This window comes from Melampsora larici-populina, assembly GCF_000204055.1.
Source record: "Melampsora larici-populina 98AG31 unplaced genomic scaffold MELLAscaffold_14, whole genome shotgun sequence".
NCBI classification, from domain to species: domain Eukaryota; kingdom Fungi; phylum Basidiomycota; class Pucciniomycetes; order Pucciniales; family Melampsoraceae; genus Melampsora; species Melampsora laricis-populina.
Genome location: NW_006768778.1, coordinates 1,203,698 through 1,225,822, shown reverse-complemented (window position 1 = coordinate 1,225,822; position 22,125 = coordinate 1,203,698). Strand labels below are relative to the sequence as shown.

Sequence of the window (22,125 nt, the reverse complement as noted above, 5' to 3'; positions counted from 1 at the left end):
GTCAGCTCTTCAAGGTTTGTTCTAGTTGATCAAGTTTACTTGCTCGGTAAGGTCGGCTGCTAGTTTTCTACACTTGTCGTGCTGTGCAGTCAGTTCAATTCTTTTATTCTCTACATACTTGGCATTCGTGAAGCCGAGGACTTTAGAACTTTGGTGTTAAAGAGTAGAAGTCGATTCTAACATTTTCGAGTAGTACATAACTAACTGATGATCTATATCTGTTTCTGTTTCTGTTTCTGGTTCGTTCTTGTGGCACCTTGACCTACCTGCTATACGGTGTGTATGAGTATGTAGTGATCAGATTCAACAAGTTGATTTCTATTTTCAAAGGCTGATCAAGATAGAAAAGCTTGAAGAAACTCAAAGAAACCTTCTTGGCTCATGATCTCAAGCTTTTACGAAAATTAATTTAACCAAGTCAGTCTTGATCTTTCAGTCTTCCCTTCAGCTTCAGTTACTCGGACGATTTCTTTTCATCCAAAACCTTTTTCAATCTAATCCTCTTATGTCATTCTTCATTCAACTGAAACTCTTCTGGACTTAAGTTAACACCTCATACAACAACCGTCTCTTTTTTTTTCGGATTCAACCAACTCTCTCCTTAATACGAACCGGTTCAATTCAAAACTATCCTCAACCTCCTTCCGAACCGCCTCCTTTCATCATCAGTCATCATCATCAGTCATCATCATCATCCCGTTTTCTCCTAGCTCTTCGCATTTCACCATTCTCAACATCTTTTCGATTCGGCTCTTCCAATCTTCCTCGGTTTCGTTTCAACCTACTCATCAATGTCACACGATCCCAATCGGCCAACTAGGCCTAATCCTCCTACTTTTCCTTCCTTTTCTCAACGTGGTTCTCCAGTTCGCAATCAGAGCGTCGATTCAGACATTCCTTCAGATCCAGTCAAAGTCAGTTTCTAATTTGATCATGCCTCTTTAATGGTCTTTGCTATCTTATTACGCATCACTAACTTAACTACGTAATTTCAATCCTCAATTTCTCCCTGTCATTTCGAAAATTTACTCAAACACGTGAATGCAAACATTCAAAGGTTAATTTTGGGTCATCACCAACACATTCAGATCCATCACTTCCGATTTTACCCAAAGATGAAGAATTCCAACCCACTCGACATCCTCATGCAGTCCGCTTCGGTCCATCTGCAGGTCCATCTGATCCACATTCTACTTCCGGTCGTGCTCATGATGGTCAATACGGTGCCAATCCAGAGATGCGTCGAAAGAAATCTCTAGTCCGACCTGATCGAGCACCAGTTGATCCATCTCATCGACTTTACAATTATCGAAACCATGCTGCTGCCATGCAAGCTGATGAACGTGGTCGAGTAGGATTGAGTAAGACTGGTACAGCAGCGGTAGATGGCTCAGTAGCACTTGTCAATCAGACTCCAGCGTACGATCTTCCTCGTCGAGCAGACCCTCGTTCATATTTTTCAGATCCCGAGATTGAAGAAAATGATGATTCAACACATCGACATCCTCGTGGACCCGGATTGATGGCTGCTCTCGGTCGTACTGCTCCTCCTCAAGCACGTCATCCGAACGGTCAGTCTGGATTCGGTAATGGAGCTGAAGGTCTCAAACGTGGTAAAAGTTTGTTGGCTCGTCGACCTGGTGAAGCAGAAGAATCAGGTCTGTCGATTCTCAAACGCGGTGAGACATTACGGAGGAGAGTCAATAAGAGAAAGATGTCAGATACCGATACAGTGGCTATGGTAAGTGTTGACATTCAAAGATTTCAGCCAATCTGATGCAAAGAAACTGTTCTGACAATTAGTTGATTGTCAAATTTTTGAAAATAGAACATACCAGTCAAAAAGCCAGTTGAACCTTGGCCAATCTATTGCAGAGTAGTCACTTGTTGCTTTCCATTATTCGTATTATCATGCTTTGGTATCAAAACTCCAGAAAGAGCTGCAGCCTGGAGAGAGAAAATGGGAATTCTCTTCCTCATCTTTACTTTAATGGCTGGTGTTGCCTTTCTTACCTTTGGTTTTACACAAGTCAGTCTCTTTTTGTCCCAAAAAAAGACATTGCAGAAACTCATTATAAGGCTTATGTCTTTTGACTCTAGGTTGTTTGTGGGAAGCCGCCACTGAGATATCATTCAGGAAATTTAGAAGGAGGTATGATGATCTTTCATGGTGAAACATATGATCTGAATAGTTTTCAACATGTTGGAGCTCCTGGAATAGCAGCTGGTGATAATCCTTTATATAGCACATTCAATGCGGGTGGTCAAGATGGAAGCTTTCTATTTCAAAGAGTTAACCTGAATTGTAAAGGTATCATTACGGCGGCTTCTGGTACTGGGATTCCTGTGGACAAAGATGGAAACTTGGGGTGGTATTTTCCTTGTAATCTTTATAATCAGTTTGGTACAAGTCCTGTGAACAAGACGGTAAGTCACTTGATCTTTTTTTCTACACAAGTGTTCAAATTTGTCTGACCCTATATTTTATTTTGCGGTGTGGCATTACTAGGGATACGCTCAAGGTCAATTATGTCATACCCAAAACGATGCTCGAAGTGCTTTCATCAAACTGCATCCATTAGGACAAGTTTATTACACATGGAACGATTTACGCAACTCGAGTCGAAATTTAGCTGTCTATGATTCAGCTGTTTTAGATTTAAGTTTATTGAATTGGTTGGATAAATCTCAAGTGACTTATCCATCTGTATTTGATGATTTAAGAGTGGTGAACAATAGCTTTAGTGGTCAAGATATCACCATGCAACTCGTTCGGACAGGTGGTAAAGCCTTAGGATCTTGTTTGACGGATACCATTCAAGTTGGTTATATCGATACCAATACATTAGGATGTGTTGCTTCTACTGTGGTTCTTTATGCTTCATTGGTGGTCATTATCGGTGTAGTCTTGATCAAATGGGCCATGGCAGTTTCCTTTGCTTGGTTTTTCGGATGGAGACTTGGATCTTTTGGTAAGGAAACTGCCGAACAACGAGCTGAACGAGCTGCTGCGATTGAAAGTTGGACCGATGATATCTATCGTCCTGCGCCTGCTCGATACCGGCCGAATGCGAAGAACGGAAAACGTAGTATCTTACCCAATACCAGTCGATTTACTATGGCCGGAAAACCTAGCGGTGGAGGTGGAGGTGGTCTCAATGGCGGTGGTGGTGCTAGGCCGATGAGTACTTATGTTGGCGAGATGAATAGGAAGAGTATGGCTTTTACTAAAGGCATGCTCGCTGTGCCAGGCATGAAGAATTCACCACCAACCTCACCAGGCGCGAATGGAGCGATCAAACCGTCACATAGTGCTAGTTCTTTACCTCTTGGCTCGCAAAGATCATCTTACATGATGGGAGGGGGTGCAGGGGGTGGTGGAAGTACAGAAGGAGGCTCAACTCAACCTCCTGGATGTCCTTTCCCACTTTACAATGTGATACCTCAACCACCACCGGATTACGAACCTTTCAATTTCCCGTTGGTTCACACTATTTGCCTGGTGACAGCTTACTCGGAATCTATTGAAGGTCTTCGTACAACACTTGATTCACTTGCAACAACAGATTATCCCAATTCACATAAATTTATCCTTGTCATCGCAGATGGGAAAGTCAAAGGTTCAGGTAACGATATGAGCACGCCTGAAATTTGCTTAACCATGATGAAAGAACTTTTGATACCAGCTGAAGATGTAGAAGGATTAAGTTATGTTGCCATTGCTGATGGTCACAAACGTCATAATATGGCTAAAGTTTATGCAGGATTTTATTCGTATGATAATAATACAGTAGAAGTCAATAAACAACAAAGGGTACCGATGATCTTGATTGCTAAAGTAGGTAATCCAGATGAACAACATGAATCTAAACCGGGTAATCGAGGTAAAAGAGATTCACAAGTCTTGTTGATGAGCTTTTTACAAAAAGTGATGTTTGATGAACGAATGAATGAATTTGATTATGAGTTCTTTAATTCGATATGGAGAATCACCGGTGTTAGTCCTGATCATTATGAGATTTGTTTGATGGTGGATGCAGATACTAAAGGTGAGTGAAAGTGTTTCAAGTTTGGATTTGTTGATCAGATCATTGACTTGATTTATTCTTTTCTCATTCAAATAGTCTTTCCGGATTCGGTTTCTCGTATGGCAGCTTGTATGGTTAGAGATTCTGAGATCATGGGCTTATGTGGAGAAACCAAGATTGCAAACAAGGGTGATAGTTGGGTGACCATGATACAAGGTAAATCCGACTTCTTTTCCTCAGCGTGATGTGTTCGAAAACTTACTGACGTGTATGTTTGAAAATCGATAGTGTTTGAATATTACATTTCTCATCATCTTCAAAAATCTTTTGAGTCAATGTTTGGTGGTGTGACTTGTTTACCTGGATGTTTCTCAATGTATCGAATCAAAGCACCAAAAGGAGGTGATGGATACTGGGTCCCGATCTTAGCCAATCCTGACATTGTCGAACATTATTCAGAGAACGTAGTCGAAAGTTTACATGCGAAGAATTTATTATTACTCGGAGAAGATCGATTCCTGACCACCTTGATGTTGAAGACTTTCCCGAAACGAAAGATGATGTTTTGTCCTCAAGCAGTATGTAAGACGATCGTACCTGATACCTTTCGAATTTTGATTTCTCAACGTCGTAGATGGATCAATTCAACTATTCATAATCTGTTTGAATTGCTATTTGTCAGAGATCTTTGTGGTACATTTTGTTTTTCGATGCAGTTTGTGATTGGGATGGAATTGGTTGGAACCTTGGTTTTACCGGCTGCTATTGCGTTCACTGGCTATATTCTTATCCTTACCATCATTCCTGGTACTGAAAAACCTATCGTCTCATTGATCTTGCTAGCCTTCATCCTCGGTTTACCTGGTCTACTGATCGTCATCACGTCTAGAAGGATAGCCTATGTGGGATGGATGATCATCTATCTTTTCTCACTACCTATCTGGAACGCTGTCTTACCTACTTATGCTTACTTTCATATGGACGATTTCACATGGGGTGAGACAAGGAAGATTGAAGGTGCAAAGGAAAAGGCTCATGGTGATAAAGAAGGAGAATTCGATTCATCTCATATCACAATGAAACGTTGGGCTGAATTCGAGCGTGAGCGAAGATGGAAATTAGATTCGGCTACTGCTTCCATTCGTGATCATTTGGCTTCTGCTGATCTAACACAACAGTATCCGTTTCACCAAAACGCTGGTATGATGGCTACACGATCGGGTTCACCTCTTTTCGTTGGAGCTGGTCATATGAATCACTCAAGGCGTTATAGTCTGAATAGTAGTGTTGAGAATTGGAGTACAACCACAGGAAATGATATGGTAGGACCAGGTAGACCGGGAGGAGTACAAGAATTATCATTACCACAACCTTTAGCAAGAGAAGAAGCGAATACGAATTTTGGAAATGGGCGAAATCTAGGATATGGATCATCACAACCATCTGGCCCGACTCATCCTTCATTACATCAACTTAGTATGAATTATAGAAATGCAATGGAACCAGAAGAAGGTGATCAACCGAATTCAGCAGCACATGATCATGGATTCTTTAGTCCACCTTATCTTGGATCTAAATCTTCTAATCAATCTAATCCAACTAAAAGTTCATTGGGTAAGATTAATACTTCGTTTGTGAATCGAGGAGGTATAGGAAGTGGTGAGGAGGGTAGTAGTCGTAGTAGTAGTTTAGGTGGAGCAGATGAGTTTTCACATTTGTTTCAAGATCATAACATTGGTGGAAGAAAAGGAGTCAGTTTAGCTGGTAAGTTGAATATTATCGTTTTTTTTATTCCGATTTGTGAAGTCTTTTTGATGTTTATTGAATTTGACTGGTGCTTTTTCTTTTTCTTTTGTGGAATCAGATGTAGGAGCTGTACCTGATTCCACTGGAACGATGAGAAGAGTAGATCGAAGTACAGCTACTACGAATAGTTCAAGTACAGGAACGAGTAGTCAAAGTAATTTACCATTTACTCATCATCATCATCAACCACAAGCAGCTAATAGTCAAACTGGATTACCTAAACCTCCAACGTTTTCAATGTTTAGATGAGTTTTAATATATATATTACTTGAATTGTTTTCTTTTTTTTTTGATCAGGACACTATTTTTTTTAACCAAAGAAAAGAAAGAAATGTCTTTTAAATATATATATATATATAATATTCTCTCATTCCTTTTTTTGTTTTATTTAATATCTATATATATATATGTGTGTGTGTGTTTGTGTGTGTGTGTAATACGCATTTCAATTTTAAGGTTTTTTTATATATATATCTCTCCTATTTTCCTCGCATATCTTTAAATTAATTAATTGAAATGTAGAATTTAATTAAGGTTTTTTTTTTCTTTTGCTTTTTTTTTGATTGAAAAACTTTACACTTTTTCTTTTTTCTTTGTTCTTTTTTTTTGCAATTTTGAGATTTCGATGTGCTTTTCTTTTAGGAAGAATTTGGTTTGTTTTAATTTTGAACTTTTTTTTTGTTTGTTTGTTTGTTGAGGGTTTGGTTTTTTTTTTGGTTTGAAATTTGATTTTTCATGAATAAGTAGAAAATCAAAAGAAATTTAAAACTTGTTTGTATAACTTTTTTTTTATTTAATTTTGTGTTTTTTTGGACAATTTGATATGTTTTAAGATGAATGGGGTTTTCTTTTTGAAGAAAAAGAAAAGAAAAAGTGATGCAAGGACTAGAATTGTAGATTTATTTGGGTACATTATCATAGCTGGCTTTGGTGAAAAAGTGCAAGTTTATGTAAATTGTAGAAATGGTTTGGAAAGGTCTCCAGAAATGTATGGTTTCAAAAAAAAGAAATCTTGGGAAGGTATAGTTTGGGTTCCTTGGATGAACAATGGTTGGGGGTTGGCAGATGGAAAAGCAAATGAGAGGATCATTCACAGGGGCAAAAATTGATGCTCACAACTATGTGAGCATTGAAATTTTCCTGTTTTGTTCCCATTTGTTTCCCATTTGTTTCCAATTTGTTTCCCATTTGTTTCCCTTTTCTTTCTGTTTGTCAGCTGATTATGTGATCATCAGGAACTGAGCAGACAAACTAAGCCTTCCTCAGCATTTATTCCTGAGCAAAGAAGTCTGAGGAAGTGCTGATCCATCTGCTCAGCTGATCCTGAGCGGCATTCCCTGGTTCAGTAAGCTCCAAGGGATGCCACCAATGTATAGCTTAGGGGCTCAGCTGAACTGAGTATTCCCTTAGCTAAGTCTCTGAAGTATCCCCCAGATGGATCACAGAGCGCCAAGCTTGCCTCAAGCTTCATGGCTCCGGAATGAAGCCTGAGGCCCGTCTGCTTGTTCAACTGAGCTGCTCAGTTATTCCTCAGGGGCATCCCTGAGATCAGGAGGATCCGCAGGATTTCACTGCTCAATGGATGAGGGGCTGCTCAGTTATTCCTCAGGGGCATTCCTGGCCGGATCAGAAGGATCCAAAGGATGTCACTGAGTATTGGCTGAGGGGCTGCTCAGTTGATCTCAGCCCCTCAGTGTGAAAAACTTTATCCGGGGATATCACTGAGGATTAGCTGAGCAATGAGCAGATGGGATGACGCTTTTATCAGGCTTCATTCCTTAGCAAGGAAGTCTGAGAAAAGTCCGGCCCATCAGTGATCCAGTCAGGGGATGCTACTGAGTATTTGCTGAGCAGCTCAAATGGGACGCCCCTGGGCAGGCTTCTTCACTGAAAAATGAAGCCTCAGGAAGGTATAGTTCATGTGCTCATCTTCATTTTGAACAAATTGCTGAGTATTCAGTGCCTCATGAGCTGATCCTGAGTACTCATCAGGAATCAGTTATTGCTCATCCAAGATGGAAATGAGCCTTCTCAATAAATGTCAAGTAAAATATGAGAACCACAGGATGATCACCTGAACACAAACAAGATTGTGAATTGAATCAATCTGAAAGAAAATGAATCTTTTTTGGAGAATTCCAAAAAGTCTACAACACTCACATGTATGTGAATATCTATTTTGGCCCCTGTGATTTGATTTGGTTTGGATCTGGATCTTTTGGTAGGGTAGGAATCAGGTTGCCACTGGATTGTTGTACAGCCAAGAATAATAGTTGACTCAAAAACCCAGTACACCCGGTTGCGTTTTTGGTGGTAACTTTGTGTATCTAGTGACAGCTCTTGGCAGCTTCCAGCCAAAAAGTCAACCAGGTGTACCCGGTTTTTGTGCAACCGGGTTTGGTTTAAACACGGCTAATATTGAGGGTGATGTGATAGACTTGAACTTAAGGCAAGTCATGGAAAATGAAACAAGATGTAAGGGCCCGTTTGGCTGGAAACCAAATATGGTTTTTGGCCAAATACTCCACCAAAGCCAGGCCAAATACGGTTTTTGGTTTTTGACAAAAAGACCAGCGTTTGGCAACAGTCTTTGATCAAAACCAAAAACGGTTTTTGATCAAAAAATCTTCAATTTTGAAAAACAGCCCTGAGGCTGTTTTTGAGACCAAAAAGAGTTTTTGGGCTCATTTGCCCCTCCATTTTGATTTTTTGTTGACCTATTTGGTCAACTGTTTGGCAAAGGAAAAAGCTGAATTTTGAGTTCTTCAATCTGCCCCTTTTTCAAGGGGCAGATTGAAAAATCGTTTTTGTGTAACCATTTTTTTGAAATCCAGCCAAACCGGCCCTAATAGTATATAGGTATATAATATTGTTCCTTACAAACATAATGATAGAAACTGAATACTGTAGAAAGAAGGTTCAAGGTGGTATCTGATAGTGTTACACTCTGAAGTCTGGAGTATAAAGATAATTGTTGAAGCCTGCTGATCCAGGATTCTAGACAAGGTTTTCAGATGTTGATTTGGGTATGAAGTGACTCATGAAATGATTCTTGAGTACTCATGATTTGAGAAACTGAGCAAAATTTCAAAAAATGATTGATGTTTGTACAACAAAATTTGAGCAAAACATCAACAAACTCATGTAGCCACTGTTTCCTGGTGTCCCCATCTCAAATCTTGGGGGAATATTGATGCAGCCCCCAGTTTTCCGGTGCCTTTTCTGTACACAAATATCTTAATTGCAACAAAAAATGTTCTTTCTGTCCACCAATATCCTCACCAGTGAATATCCTAACTGTAACTTAAATGGTTTTTTCCGTCCAGTTATTACAACTCAAAACATTTTTTCTGTCCAATAGCCCTGACCCAAGTGTCAGTATGTCACATACACCTTTTTTTTGACCCAGCAACCCCTCTCTGCAGCATGAGAACTGAAGCCCTCTGGAATCCAGTTTTGAGGTTCCACAGACATCTATCATACATAATCAATATGATGGGCTGATCACAATCCATCATCTTGTGATCAAAAATTATCCTTTGGACAAGAGATGGTCTGTGTGTGTCCTAAACTTGTCCAAATCTTGGGGATATAGTTGCTACTGTCAAAGGTTTATGAATTTCAGCCCAAACCGTCAAATTGGATGTTCTTGCTCAAAAATCAACATTTCAATCTCCTAAGACCATCTCCAGAATACTCAACCTGGTTGCTTTTCATCTATAGATTTTCTTGGGGATCTGATTATAACTTTGTCTTTCTGTATTTTCCTTTGCTTTTTAATCTCAAATTCAAATTTCTACTCAAAAACAATACCTGGACAATAGTGGCTCTCAAACCTGACCCAGTTTCAAAAAAACCAGTTGACCCAGTGGAATTTTTGGCTGGGAGCTGTCAACAAATGTCCACTTGATACACAAAGTTATTGCCGAAAAGTCAACTGGGTTATTGGAAACCGGGTTAGGTTTGAGAGCCACTAATCCATGGACAACTGCAGTTCAATATTTGAGAAAAGCTATATATGCACAGACATAAGACTGAGGATCTCAAATCTGCTCTCAAATGTTCAAACTGTTGAGTTTTGAGTGCAAACATTGGATTTGGCCATTTGCAGTATCTGTCTGAAAATCCCAAAAATCTCAAGCCTTTGACCAATGACAGTAGCAACCATACAGGTTTCCAGAGGTGCCCAAAAAGAATTTGGTTAAACCCTGAAAAACTAAATTGTTCAGAAAACAATACTCCTACACTCGGATAACTGTGCGACCTTGGTTGCGCGCAGGAGGGTGAATTTCAGAACTTTACGGAAAACCTAACTTTTCCGTCATATTTCAATCAGAAAAGGTACAATGAATTCAGGTTTCCAGTGGTGCAATGGTCATGCTCTAAGGAGGTATTTGGTATTTGAAACTGTACAATGTAATGCATCAAGTTTGTGCCTCTCATGCCACCTGCAAAGAAATCCACCCATGGGCTGGGCCCTCAGCTTCTGGCGCCGCCCTTTTCTGCAGCTGCAGAACTTGGAGTCGTGCCCACCATATGGCACAACACTGGCAGATAAGAAAAACCATTCACCTAGGTTTAGTTGGCCTCTCTTGTGTAAAAAGTTGAGTGTTACAATTTGAGATAAGATATGAATGTATCAAATTTTTCAAAAACATCAATGATTGCATCTACAATAGAACTGTCCTTTTCAGAATGTAAGGTAGAGAAGAATTACACCACTATCACAAAGACCATGACTGGATGAAGAGACTGTTCTGTTCATTTCTGTGAAACTAGACAATAGCAAAAAAAATCAAAGTACTATGATATGATTGATCTTAGTCCATCAGATAACCAAAAGCAATTTATTGATGAGACAAAATATCAGGAAGACTGTCCACTTTGAATGTTTGATTGAAGTAGTTTTAGATCATTGAAACTCAACAACAAAGATCAGACATGGTTGATTGAAGAAGAAGACATTGTCTATGTGTGAAGATGATCACATGAAAATAAAAAACAAAACAGGTAGAAAGAATGATGAATAATTCCAAGGGAATCTGATGAAAGATTGGATCCTAAAAGAAATCACAGTTCAACTGATCAGTCTATAAATATTTTTCTGATAAGCTATTATCACACTTACAGTATAAAACTTCTTAAGCATCCTTCTTAATTCTATTCTCAATCCTACATCTGTCGATCTTATTGCATCCACGGGTATAAGGATTTGCACTCGTACCGGGTTGTTGACAGTTTTGAGCACTGGTGCCTTTTTTTGAGCAAGGAATGTCATTTCTTGTCAATCCTTCGTAGCTGAGATGGCTAGCAAAGCTCATTTCTTCATCGGTACTGGAATCTGTTGCGTATGTCTCTTGGGGTATAGCAATTGGAATAGCGACTGCAACAATAGTAAACATCAAGACGAGTAAAGCTGAGAGCTGCATAATGATGAATATTAATTCAAGACTTCAAAAATAGTATGTAAGTAGTGACTTTTGAAAATAAAGAAATAGACCAATAAATTTTTGTCACAAATAGTCAAAGTGAAGTAGTTTCAGATAATCTGGCTGATTTGTTATCCAAGAGCAAAACGAATCATGCGGGTATATATACCCAATTCGAGGGCTTTGTGTCTTTCTGTTGTCGAAAGTCTAGCACCATAAAGCTGTGTGATTGCGGTGTTTTATTTATCAGGAAGGTATGTACATATTTTGGGATACAAAGGTTGAATTTCTCCGAATCCTACAATGTTGACTAACGCGAATTGGGATATCAACTCTCCTAGTAGCGCTATATACTATCTCACAATTGAGAAGCTATGTGATTGCGGTGAAATAAGGCTCTCAGTGTCAGACTCATGATGCTGTGTTTTATGAATGGTGAGGAAATTATCTTCTTCCTTACAAAAAATAGCCGATATCTTTGAGGACGCGTGGCTAGACTTCAATTGTGAGCCTACTAGCGTCTGTTAGGCTAGTAGAGTCAATAAAAATGTTGTAGAAAGTCGTGTAGATCAAGATCTACAAGTGTGAATGGGTAGAGACGTGGGCGTAAGAGCTTTACTTGCAATAAACAAGTAAAGACTGCAGTTAGTTGACCTTTAAACAAAGGCTTTAGCCCAGGGATTTTGGGTTAATTATTGTCTTTACAATAATTAAAAAGAAGAGCAACTGACGCGCAGTTCTCAATCCTAATTTGATCCTCTTCTATTCTAAGAAAGGTCAAAGAAGGTGGTGTTAAGGTCTATTATAACACCGGGAACTTTACACTCTGACTAATAGAGATTTCCCCGTAGATTTAGAGTTTCTTATATCAGATGAATCCCAAATCTGATATGAGCAATACTCAAGGACTACTTCCTTACAAGTAATTCCACCAAATGGATATTACCAGAAATACTGATTATGGAGTCTAATCAGAAACAAAGTTGAATGAGCACACAGAATAAGCAACAAGACACAAGGTTTGAGTTTCAAGGTTTGTAGAATCAGGCCTTTAAAGTTTGGTTATTGAAAAGCAAAGTTTAAAGGTTCTAGGAAGATGAATAAAAGCAAAGTTGTGTAGTTGTTGAATAATAATGTGACAATGTTCTTCTTCTCAATTTGGTTGGATTTCCAGGGTTTATATAGTCTGAACCTTGGAAATCTTTGGACTACAAGTGCGCACAAATTGTGGTTCTATGGTTAGGTTAATTACAGTAAGACAGTTACTATTGTATTATAAGTATATTTCACTTGTTACATATGTGTTACGGCTGTGAAATATATGTAGCTTTGGTTTGCATCAAAGTTATGTATGTTCACACCCTTTGATTTAAGTTCTGCACATGTTACATATGCTAAATCATATGTAACTTGACTCTTGAAACTGAGCCTTGAGTTGTAATTGCTATTTTTTAAGGTTTTTATTATAATACGTCGCCCATTGGTACTCTGGTTTAGTACTCAGGGCTGACATTCCCCACCACCAGAAGAGGTCATACGCCTTCTCAAGGTTTATGATCTCTTTTTGATGCTCTAAATGTGTGGAGTCATTACTTTGGCATGATTAACTTTATTTGTTGGTATACACTCCCCTGCATGAACTTCTTGATCTTAGTGTTGAGACTCCATCTCAGATTCACTATCCTCATATTCTACAAATTCCATTGTATCACCTGCTCCTTCATTTCCATCTTCTTGTCTATCTTCCTCTGCTTCAACTGCATTTATGGCTATCCCTTTCCCTTTACATGTTTGCCAAACATGCTGAGGATCTGTACTGCCACATGTATTGCAAGACTTACTACTTTTCATTTCAGTAGTAGGATGTTGAGCTTTTGTACTGCTTACTTGGTGCTCCTTGTGTTCATTATTTGACTGAGAGTGAGAATTATTTGTCTGTGTTCTTCTAACAGGCATCAAACTTTTAGCAATATCTTCAAAAGCTAGAATGAAATCTGTCCAACTACTATCCGGACCAATTCTATTTTGGACCGGGATTCTGATTGCGCTGGGTAGCTGCCAAAGTACTTTTTCAGCTACTTCAGATGAGTCTGAATTTGGTCTAAATGATCTAAACCGCTGTTGTTGCCTTGAAGCCCATTTTACACAATCAGAATGGATTTCTGGTTTGAATCTGTCTCTCATGAATAGTCTCTCCATGTAAGACCTCCATTGAGCATTTCCAAACCTGGTCTGAATAGCTTGTTTCCATTCCTCCCAAGTTTTATTATGCCCACTGTCTTCTTTCATGACGTCCATAACCCATTGTCGGGCTACACCAGTAAATACAATTGATAATTTTGATGTAATCAAAATATCTGGCATTTGTAGGCGCACTGGTACTGCGTCAACCCAATCAACAAACTCTTGGTGATTGTACTCACCTTCTCCGCTAAAAGTAGGCCAATCCTTGACATTAGGATATTCTTTCCTTAGTTCTTTTCTGATTGATGCTTGACGCAACAATTCTGTGGTTGTTTCTAAATCTACCATTGAATTGTCAGGATGCAGCACAGTGCTTTGATTTATGTGTTGGGACAAGAATGGATTATTTCCAAGGTTAGGGGTACTTTCCACTCTGAACCTTGATCCATTATCTTGCCTATCAAGGTGAGGAGGTACACTCCTGACCTTCCTTGTTGAACTACCTTGCATAGGAGTTTGACTGATACCTTCAAAATTTCTCACCATTGAGCCAACTCTATTTGTAGGTAAAGTATTGTTTTGTAGTTGCTCCTGCACTTGCTCTATGTCTTGCTCATTACTATTTGTCATTTTCAGCAACATATTTTCAATTCTATCTAATTTAATATTAGTAGAATTTTCAAACTTTGCTTGATTTTCTTTAATTTCCTCTAGACTTCTTGCGAGAAAGTCTTGAAAATTACTCCGCTGGATTTTCTCATTTTCAACCGCAAGTGTTTGGTCTTGGATGAATTTGTTCATTTCATCGCTAGACAGACTGGTGTTCTGATGAAACTGGTTGTCAAGTTTTTCATACAACTTATGATGAAGATTTTCTAACAGTGTAGTTAGAACTTGATCATGTTGAACTACACTAGGTCTCTCACTCTCATGATTTTCACGAAACTCATTCAAAGTATTTTTGAACTCTAGAATATTCTCATTAATATCATTTAGAGAAAACAAAGAGGTTGAATTTTTATCCAAATATAAATTCAAAGACTCTGAAGGAAATTGATTTAGAAAGGAAACCAACTTTCCATTCAAACTAGAAACATCTTTGTTATCTTGCCTGATAACCTTATAAAGTTCTTTGTATTGAGCATTAACAACTTCTAAAAGATGAAATTCTTTTTTTAATACTTCTGAAAACTTAGACCCTGATTCATTACTAAAATCTCTGATATTGGAATCCAAAACTTCTAAATTACCATTAAATACTTTCAAAAATTCCTTAAGGGACTGATTAAATTCATTAGAAACATTTATCTGTTGTTCAAAATGTCCAAGATAATTGGTTATTTCAGTCATCATAGGTAAAATGAATTCACTCTGAGTGATTTCTGAGAACTTACGTAAAATAACTCTTTCTTGAGTACTCAGTGTACCTAAATCTTTTTCTCCAGGCCTCTTTGACTTCTGAAGTTTTGCAAGAAATGACCCCTGTTCAAAAGAATCAGTGCTTGGCCTGCTTCCACTTGAGCCTGGTAATAGACCTGAAATTCCTGCTGGCTTGAGTTCACTCAGCTGTGATTGTACTATTGAGCCAAATGCCCTTGGTGTGACCTCGGATGGGAGTTCCGCTGGTGGTTCATGGCCGTCTCCGGCTGCTGAGCTTCTGGTTTGACCACTCTCAGACCGAACATATGGATCAACTACTGAGCTCAAATTTTCTGCCACTGATGGTTGTACTATACCAACTCCTGTAGTCAACGGAAGGTCTGTTGAGTCTTTTTGCAGAGCCTGAGTGGTAATTGAAAGCTTGCCTTTGCCTTCATTTGCCCTTTGCTTACTGCTGGCTGTTGATCCTGCCCTGGATCCAATCTTTGACCATGGTCCATCAGTTCCAGGCCGGCTGGTGCTGGTGGTTTGGAGGTTACCATAACGTTCTGGCTCATTACGGCTACGAGGGTGAGGTGGTGGATTCCAATCTGCCATTATGATAAAGGGGCAGATGTGAAGTTTTGCCTTCTACTTCAGGTGGCTGTTCTGAAATGAATTCAAGATCTGTTTTCTTGATTCTTAATTAGTTCTGATGTTTTTTTACTTGAAAGAAATCAAAAAAAATCCAAAGGCAATAATCTTTTAATCAACAATATCTCAAAGTTTACAAGAACTCAACAAAGATGTGATATTGGATCTGATAATCTATTTGATATTTATCAATTTTTGTTACAGAAGGCAATTTGGTAAAAACAGGTCACAATTGGAACTGAGGTTAACCAAAGATTGTTTGAGTTGACAGTGTGATTGCAAAGTTTTAGTCAACTTGATTTAATTACAATCAGCTATTGAATTTAGTGCTTCTAGAATGAATCTAGATACAAAGTTCTCCTTGAGATGGTATCTGTCAGCCAGGGCATATGTCCCTACGTGACATATCCTCTAACTAACAAATGGAAGCGCGGAACCATACATGAAAGACTACTGTCATATTTTCTTTACTCTTTTCTCACTTTACATCAGAATCATTCTTTTCTACATTACATATAATTTTAAATTTTTCATAATATCTTTTTTATATAACATCCATTAACTAATTCAAATTAACTGTGGAAAGTAAGATTGAATTAATTAAAGAAGTTATGATCCCCTGAAGGGAGTAGAAGTCTCAGTTCTTGACTCTCGAGTTGGTTGGAGGACCCAGCTCGAGTTTCAAATTCATCTAAAACCAATTCGGACATAAACGCCTGGGAAACGTTAGTCCAATGGTCTGGGATTACATACGACTGGATGGGGTGATGACCTCCTTGATTTTGGGATACTACTTGAAAAGGGAACTATAGGTTCGGTGGATGATCTCTTTGGGATTTATTAAATGTCATCTTAACGGATTTCCGTGTTCTTATTTCAGATATTTGATAATTGTTTTGTTCGAGTGATGTTTGTTTTGAGTATAAGAACCACCTTGTTTTCTCTTAGTTTTTTGTTTCTGCATTCCTGAGAAGATCATTAATCTAAACATTAGTTTAAACTAGTTGCTTTCAATCTATCATCCGCGTCCATATTACTCCAGTTACCGTTCAACTTCTGTTAAATCCTCTCCGGTTAGTAATAGCCACGCCTTGATCTTGAAATCACCTCTTTATTCTTTTGATTTGATCTTTGAAGATTCCGTGAATCCTAGTTCACTCGACGTTCTATTAACGTGCTTGTTGACAATTGGGGGTCTGGCCGAACTTACTAGGCTTTAAACTATCTCGTCGAAGGACTTTTATAAATATTGCACCATATCTGCACATTATAAGAGCCCTAGACACTGATAACTGACTATTGCTTATTGATATATCGATAAGAAACAGATTAGAAAGCAGTGCTGATATTCGTTCGTACTTTTTAAATACCAAATACCAGCTTTTCGCATGTATCAAATCTGCATTCGCGATCAAACAATCCGGCCGAATTAGTCTAACAACTCAAGATCAAAACTTGTAAGTTGTGATAGTATCTCTTCCGAGAAGGGTAAAAGACTAACTGGCAAATAGTTATAGTTAATCGAACAATCATTCGAAGAAATCGAACATAAAATCGCCGATTTTATTAAAACTACAAAGTTCGTTTTTCTTGTTTTCGTCGCTTCGTTGAAGTCCTGTGATAAGTTGAACATAAGAACTAACGAAAGGTTGCGTTCTTAAATCAAACTTTACAACTCATTTGAATCGATCGCCATGGCCGACGACGTTGATATCACCAGTTGGAATATGTCTACTAGTGATATCAACGCTGTACCGGCCATGAGTTCCGCTAACACTGAAACTACGGTTAAGAAAGGTGGGAAGAAGGGTAGCAAGGCTACTGGAAAAGTGGGGGGTATCAACACTGATACCGAGATGAACGATGCGACCGCGGCTGAGGAAGCTCCAGGAGGAATGAGTAGCATGAATGATGATCAAGATGATCTCGAGGTTGTCATTCATGGCGAACCGACTAATAACAACAGTAATGTTGGAATGGATGTAAGTAAACCCCTTACATCTAGAAGAGGAAAGGGTTTGTTTGACTTACCACCTCCCATGACTTCAGGACTTAGGTCGGGAAGAATGGCGAGCTCTACGAGGCATGAGATTCGCCCTAACCCAACCAAGGGACGTACAGCTCAAGATTCTGGGGGAGACGGTAGCTGCTTACGAGTGTCAGGTGGCTCAACTGAAGAGCCACGTGGAGGACTTAGAGGCTCGATTGGCGAGAATGCCAATCCAACCTCAGCCCGAGATACAATATCTAGGGACATCCCACCACACCAGACAAACGAAACCCATCCCCAAGCCCTTGTTCGTCCCAAAGACAAACATACCGTGCGCTCCGATGGCGTCGGCTCCACCAGTAATGGTGGACAACTACGCCAACAAACGGAAACATCAACACCTCGAATTGAACCCATCATACCCGCATCGAAAGGGTACGATAGTTCCAATTCAACCGGTGGCACAGGCGCAACCAATGGTAATGGATCAGGAGAATTACGTGGTTCCGGAAGGAATGATGTTAGTAAAGAAAATGTGACGGCTCCGAATGTAGCTACCATTCCTTTATCATCTGTTATAACCAAGTCTACTGCTTTGCGCTCTGTACCGAGTATTGTACCAAATTCTCTTGTATCCCAACCGATTACTCAATCTAGTCCGCTTAAAGTGAACGTTGGGTTGAGAAGTCAGTCTGCCTCGAGCAATTTAATATCACTGTCATTACCACACTACAATGCTATGATAACAAGATTAGCTGAGTTAGAGACTGTAATGAGAGTAAATTTTGGCACAATGAATGGCCAATTAAAGACACAAGCTGAAAGCTTACAAGCCTTCAGGAATGAAATATCATCAGTACAAGAACTGATTGAAGATGTCACACAAATGAACAATATGCTGGATAGCAAATTGGAAGCATTTGAGGAGGCATTGGAACAACACAGACGAGATCAACAGAACATTGCCAAATTAATGCACATAACGAGTACAGCCTCTGAGGAATTAACCAGAGACACAACCAATATGTGTGAAGCAATGGAGCAGTTGACTTTGAATCGTGAAACTGAACGACAAAGTATCAGAGAGTTAAAAATTGATTTTACGCGGCAGTTTCAGGAGATGAAGGAACATCTTGATGGAGTAGCCCGTAATATCTCTCGAATGCAGTCTGAGCAGGATAAAAATATCCTAGAAAAGATACCGACCGAGATAAAACGGGGTGTGTCAGAATTAGAAAACACAAAAACAGATATGTTCGTGGGTGCAAGGGAAGACACAAAATATAAAGCAGATTCTGAAGTAATCGAAATATCTACGCCGTACACTAATCCAAGGAACTATCCAAAAATTGATAGTTATCCAAAATTTAGTGGTAAACCGGATGAGGACTGGGTAGATTTCGTAGACAAAATCGATACATTCCAGGATTCATATGGGATGCCCGATGCTGAAATAGTATCAAAACTTCCATCCATTCTTAAGGGTGTTGCGTACACATGGTATCGTGCGGTACATAAACAACACAGACAAAAGAGTTGGGAACATTGGAAAAGTTTGATACAAAAGAAATTCGGTGGGCCAGTGTGGAGACAACGCCAATTAACGTTACTACACCAGATGAAGTTTTCGTATAATAGTCACGAAGTTATTGAATTTCTGACTGAATTACACAGAAAATTAGAATCACTGTACAGTCAAACCCGCGCAAACGCATAATTTGGGTGGAAGACTTTTGCTATGCATTTTGACGGGTTATGCATTTCTGTTGTCAAATTTGGCAGTAAAAAGCGTCAAGATTCTAGATTTTTTCTATGCATTATCAAGGGTTATGCACCTGCGCGGGTATGCATTTGCGCGGGTTTGACTGTACCCATCGGCAAGCAGTGATGATATAAAAGAACATATCTTAATGAAACTTCCAACAGAGGTACAGGACACAATAAGTGTTAGTACAAGGGACGTGGAGGATATCTCTGAATATTTGACAATTTGTGAAAGAATATTGACCAATCAGAAAAATGTCAATAAACCAAGCACAAACAATATTCGTCGACCGTGGAGAAATGAAGTGACAAACAATAATATTGGGAGAAAGGACGATAATATTGTTGAGAAAAAGAAAGTCACGATCCCATTACAAGGCGACTCAAAAGATAAAATTAAGAGTAAAATTTGCCACCGTTGCAAGGGTCCTTGGGTTCCTGGGCACACATGTAATAAGATCCTAAACATCGACGGAGATGAGGACGAATCAGACGTGTATTCAGGAGAGGAGGAAGACCTAGTGGAGAATGATAATGTTCAAAACAACGAAAACGATGTAATGATTTTGGAAACAGAAATATTACATGGTTGTTTTATGACAGATGATCTAGGACAGTTGAGAGACGTACAAGAAGCAGAATACGTTCAAACTCCTAGCAAAGTTACAAGTGTATGCCCAGCAAGGTGCACAGCCGTGGTGAACCAGAAGGAAGTCACAATTGTACTTGATTCTGGGGCAGGCGGAAGTGTGGTATCAAGTAATTATTTACAAAAAGTTGACCAAAATTGGAGACACAACTTAGTAAATGAGGATACAGGAAAGTGGAAAGGTTACGGATCTGTGCTAAAACCAATTGGAACTTACGTTGCAAATGTGGTATTTGGACACAAGAGAGGTAATATTCGCGCCGTAATGAAGTTCATCGTAATGGATAATGAGGGACTACCTCAGTACTTCATTGTGGGAAACAATAATATATTGTTGTACGGGATAAGATTGCACATATGTGACAGGTACTTTACTCTGGGTAATAATCTAAAGAGGAAGTTCTAATTAACATATGAAAAGACAATCCCTGTGCAACGAATAACTGTTGTAGCTGGGAGCAGTGAGAAAAAAGAATGCGTGATGAGGGGTATCCCAACGGTTGAGCCAGAGGAATTCGAGAAAGCGTTCTCTGAGGCAACTTGGGATACCGCGCTACCATTCGAGGACAGAGAATTATTATCGGAAGTCATTCGAGATTTTCCGATGGTATTTGCTCATGGGAAAAGGCAACTTGGTGAAGTAACAGTTGATGAATTTGATATTAATCTTAATATCGATAAAGATAAGATGCCCTCGAGCCTAAAGAAGAAAGCCTATCCATGTAGTCCACAGAAAAGAAAGGACATAGAGGAAAACATACAAGAGTTATTGGACCTTGGTGTTCTTGAGGAAATTGACCGTACACCTCGTGAATGTGTTATTTCACCCGTGATAATACAATATCAGAACGGGAAAAAGAGGATGTGCGGTGATTTTCGTTCTCTGAATGATCATACTGTATCAGATGTGTATGGGATGCCACGGATTGACTCGATATTACATGGGCTTAAGGGAGCTACAAGAATATCATTGTTGGATGGATATAAAGGATACCATCAATTTCGAAACACAGAACGTGCGAGTAATTATTTAATAATTATCACACACTGTGGGATGTATCGATATCTTAGAATGCCGTTTGGACCAAAAAATGGACCATCAGTATTTCAACAAACAATGGACAAAACATTCAGCAAAGAAATTCGAGAGGGATGGATGACGATATATATAGATGATATCATTATCCATTCAAAAAACACTGCAGATCACGCTGAGCATCTGCGCCGGGTGTTTACTAAACTAGAACAAATTAATTTAACTTTGGCCTTCAAAAAATGCCATTTTGCATTTCAATCAACTAAAGTACTTGGGCATATCGTGTCTGGTATTCTGATGTCAGTTGATGGGAACAAAGTTAAAGCAATTAGTCACATCCAGCCTCCAACGACTGTAAGAGAGGTACAGAGTTTTCTAGGGATGTGTGGATACTATAGACAATATATAAAAAACTATCAATTAGTCGCACTGTCTCTAACAAGGTTGATTCGTCGCAACGAAGCGTTTGAATGGACGGATGAGAGACAAAGGGCTTTTGATACTCTAAAGAAAATGCTACAAGAGGCACCATTGTTGTCCTTGCCAGACTTCGATAAACCCTTCATCGTGTATACCGATGCTAGTTTTGTAGGACTAGGAGCAGCGTTACACCAAAAACAGGTAGTTGACGGAAGAGAGATTGAGGTTCCAATTTGCTTCATCTCACGCTCGTTGCGAAACGGCGAACTGAGATATGGTGCAACTCAACTCAAATGTCTTGCAGTGGTATGGGCATTAGAGAAGTTGCATTACTACCTAGACGGCAGCACTTTCGAAGTGGTGACTGATTGTTCAGCAGTAAAAAGTCTGCTGGGGATGAAGACACCTAACCGACACATGTTTCGGTGGCAAATAGCCATCCAAGAATATCGAGGAAGGATGACTATCAGCCACCGAGCAGGAGACAAACATCAAAATGCTGATTGTTTGTCCCGAAACCCAATGCCAAATAATTCCGATAATCCTGCGTGTGTTGCACCAGAGGATGATGCTGAAATTTTTGGCCTGCACGTCGTAGATCTCGAGAACGAGTTCTACTACAGCGTAGCAGAAGGGTATACCTTATGTCCAAATATGAAGAAAATAATCATAGTCTTGAAGAAACCGGATAATAACACGAATCACGAAATTATCAGTTCTTTAGACGAACCTTGGAAGAAGCTTTTTCACCAAGGCTGATTTATCTTTGAGGACGATCTATTGTATTACCGAAAGCAGGGATCACA

The 22,125-nt window shown here is 39.2% G+C and overlaps 4 protein-coding genes across 4 annotated transcripts; 2 read left to right on the top strand and 2 right to left on the bottom strand.

Moving 5' to 3' along the window:
* Positions 1–1,213: 1,213 nt before the first annotated feature.
* Positions 1,214–5,146, top strand: MELLADRAFT_48022 (family 2 glycosyltransferase; the record flags this gene model as incomplete). Its single annotated transcript, XM_007409006.1, has 8 exons — positions 1,214–1,370; positions 1,557–1,732; positions 1,829–2,029; positions 2,101–2,427; positions 2,510–3,317; positions 3,390–4,049; positions 4,125–4,244; positions 4,317–5,146. Coding segments are annotated over 8 exons (3,255 nt in total), but the record flags the coding sequence as incomplete, so codon positions are not given.
* A 197-nt stretch (positions 5,147–5,343) lies between these two features.
* Positions 5,344–6,586, top strand: MELLADRAFT_71647 (uncharacterized protein; the record flags this gene model as incomplete). Its single annotated transcript, XM_007409007.1, has 2 exons — positions 5,344–5,792; positions 5,893–6,586. 2 exons carry the CDS (start codon positions 5,348–5,350, stop codon positions 6,081–6,083), a joined length of 636 nt encoding a protein of 211 aa, XP_007409069.1.
* A 4,419-nt stretch (positions 6,587–11,005) lies between these two features.
* On the bottom strand, positions 11,006–11,194 carry MELLADRAFT_31548 (uncharacterized protein; the record flags this gene model as incomplete). Its single annotated transcript, XM_007408924.1, has 1 exon — positions 11,006–11,194. A coding segment is annotated over one exon (189 nt), but the record flags the coding sequence as incomplete, so codon positions are not given.
* Positions 11,195–13,907: 2,713 nt separating this feature from the next.
* MELLADRAFT_62452 (uncharacterized protein) lies at positions 13,908–15,384 on the bottom strand (the record flags this gene model as incomplete). Its single annotated transcript, XM_007408923.1, has 3 exons — positions 13,908–13,946; positions 13,991–14,728; positions 15,280–15,384. The coding sequence occupies 3 exons, from the start codon at positions 15,382–15,384 to the stop codon at positions 13,908–13,910; spliced, it is 882 nt and encodes a 293-aa protein (XP_007408985.1).
* Positions 15,385–22,125: the final 6,741 nt, after the last annotated feature.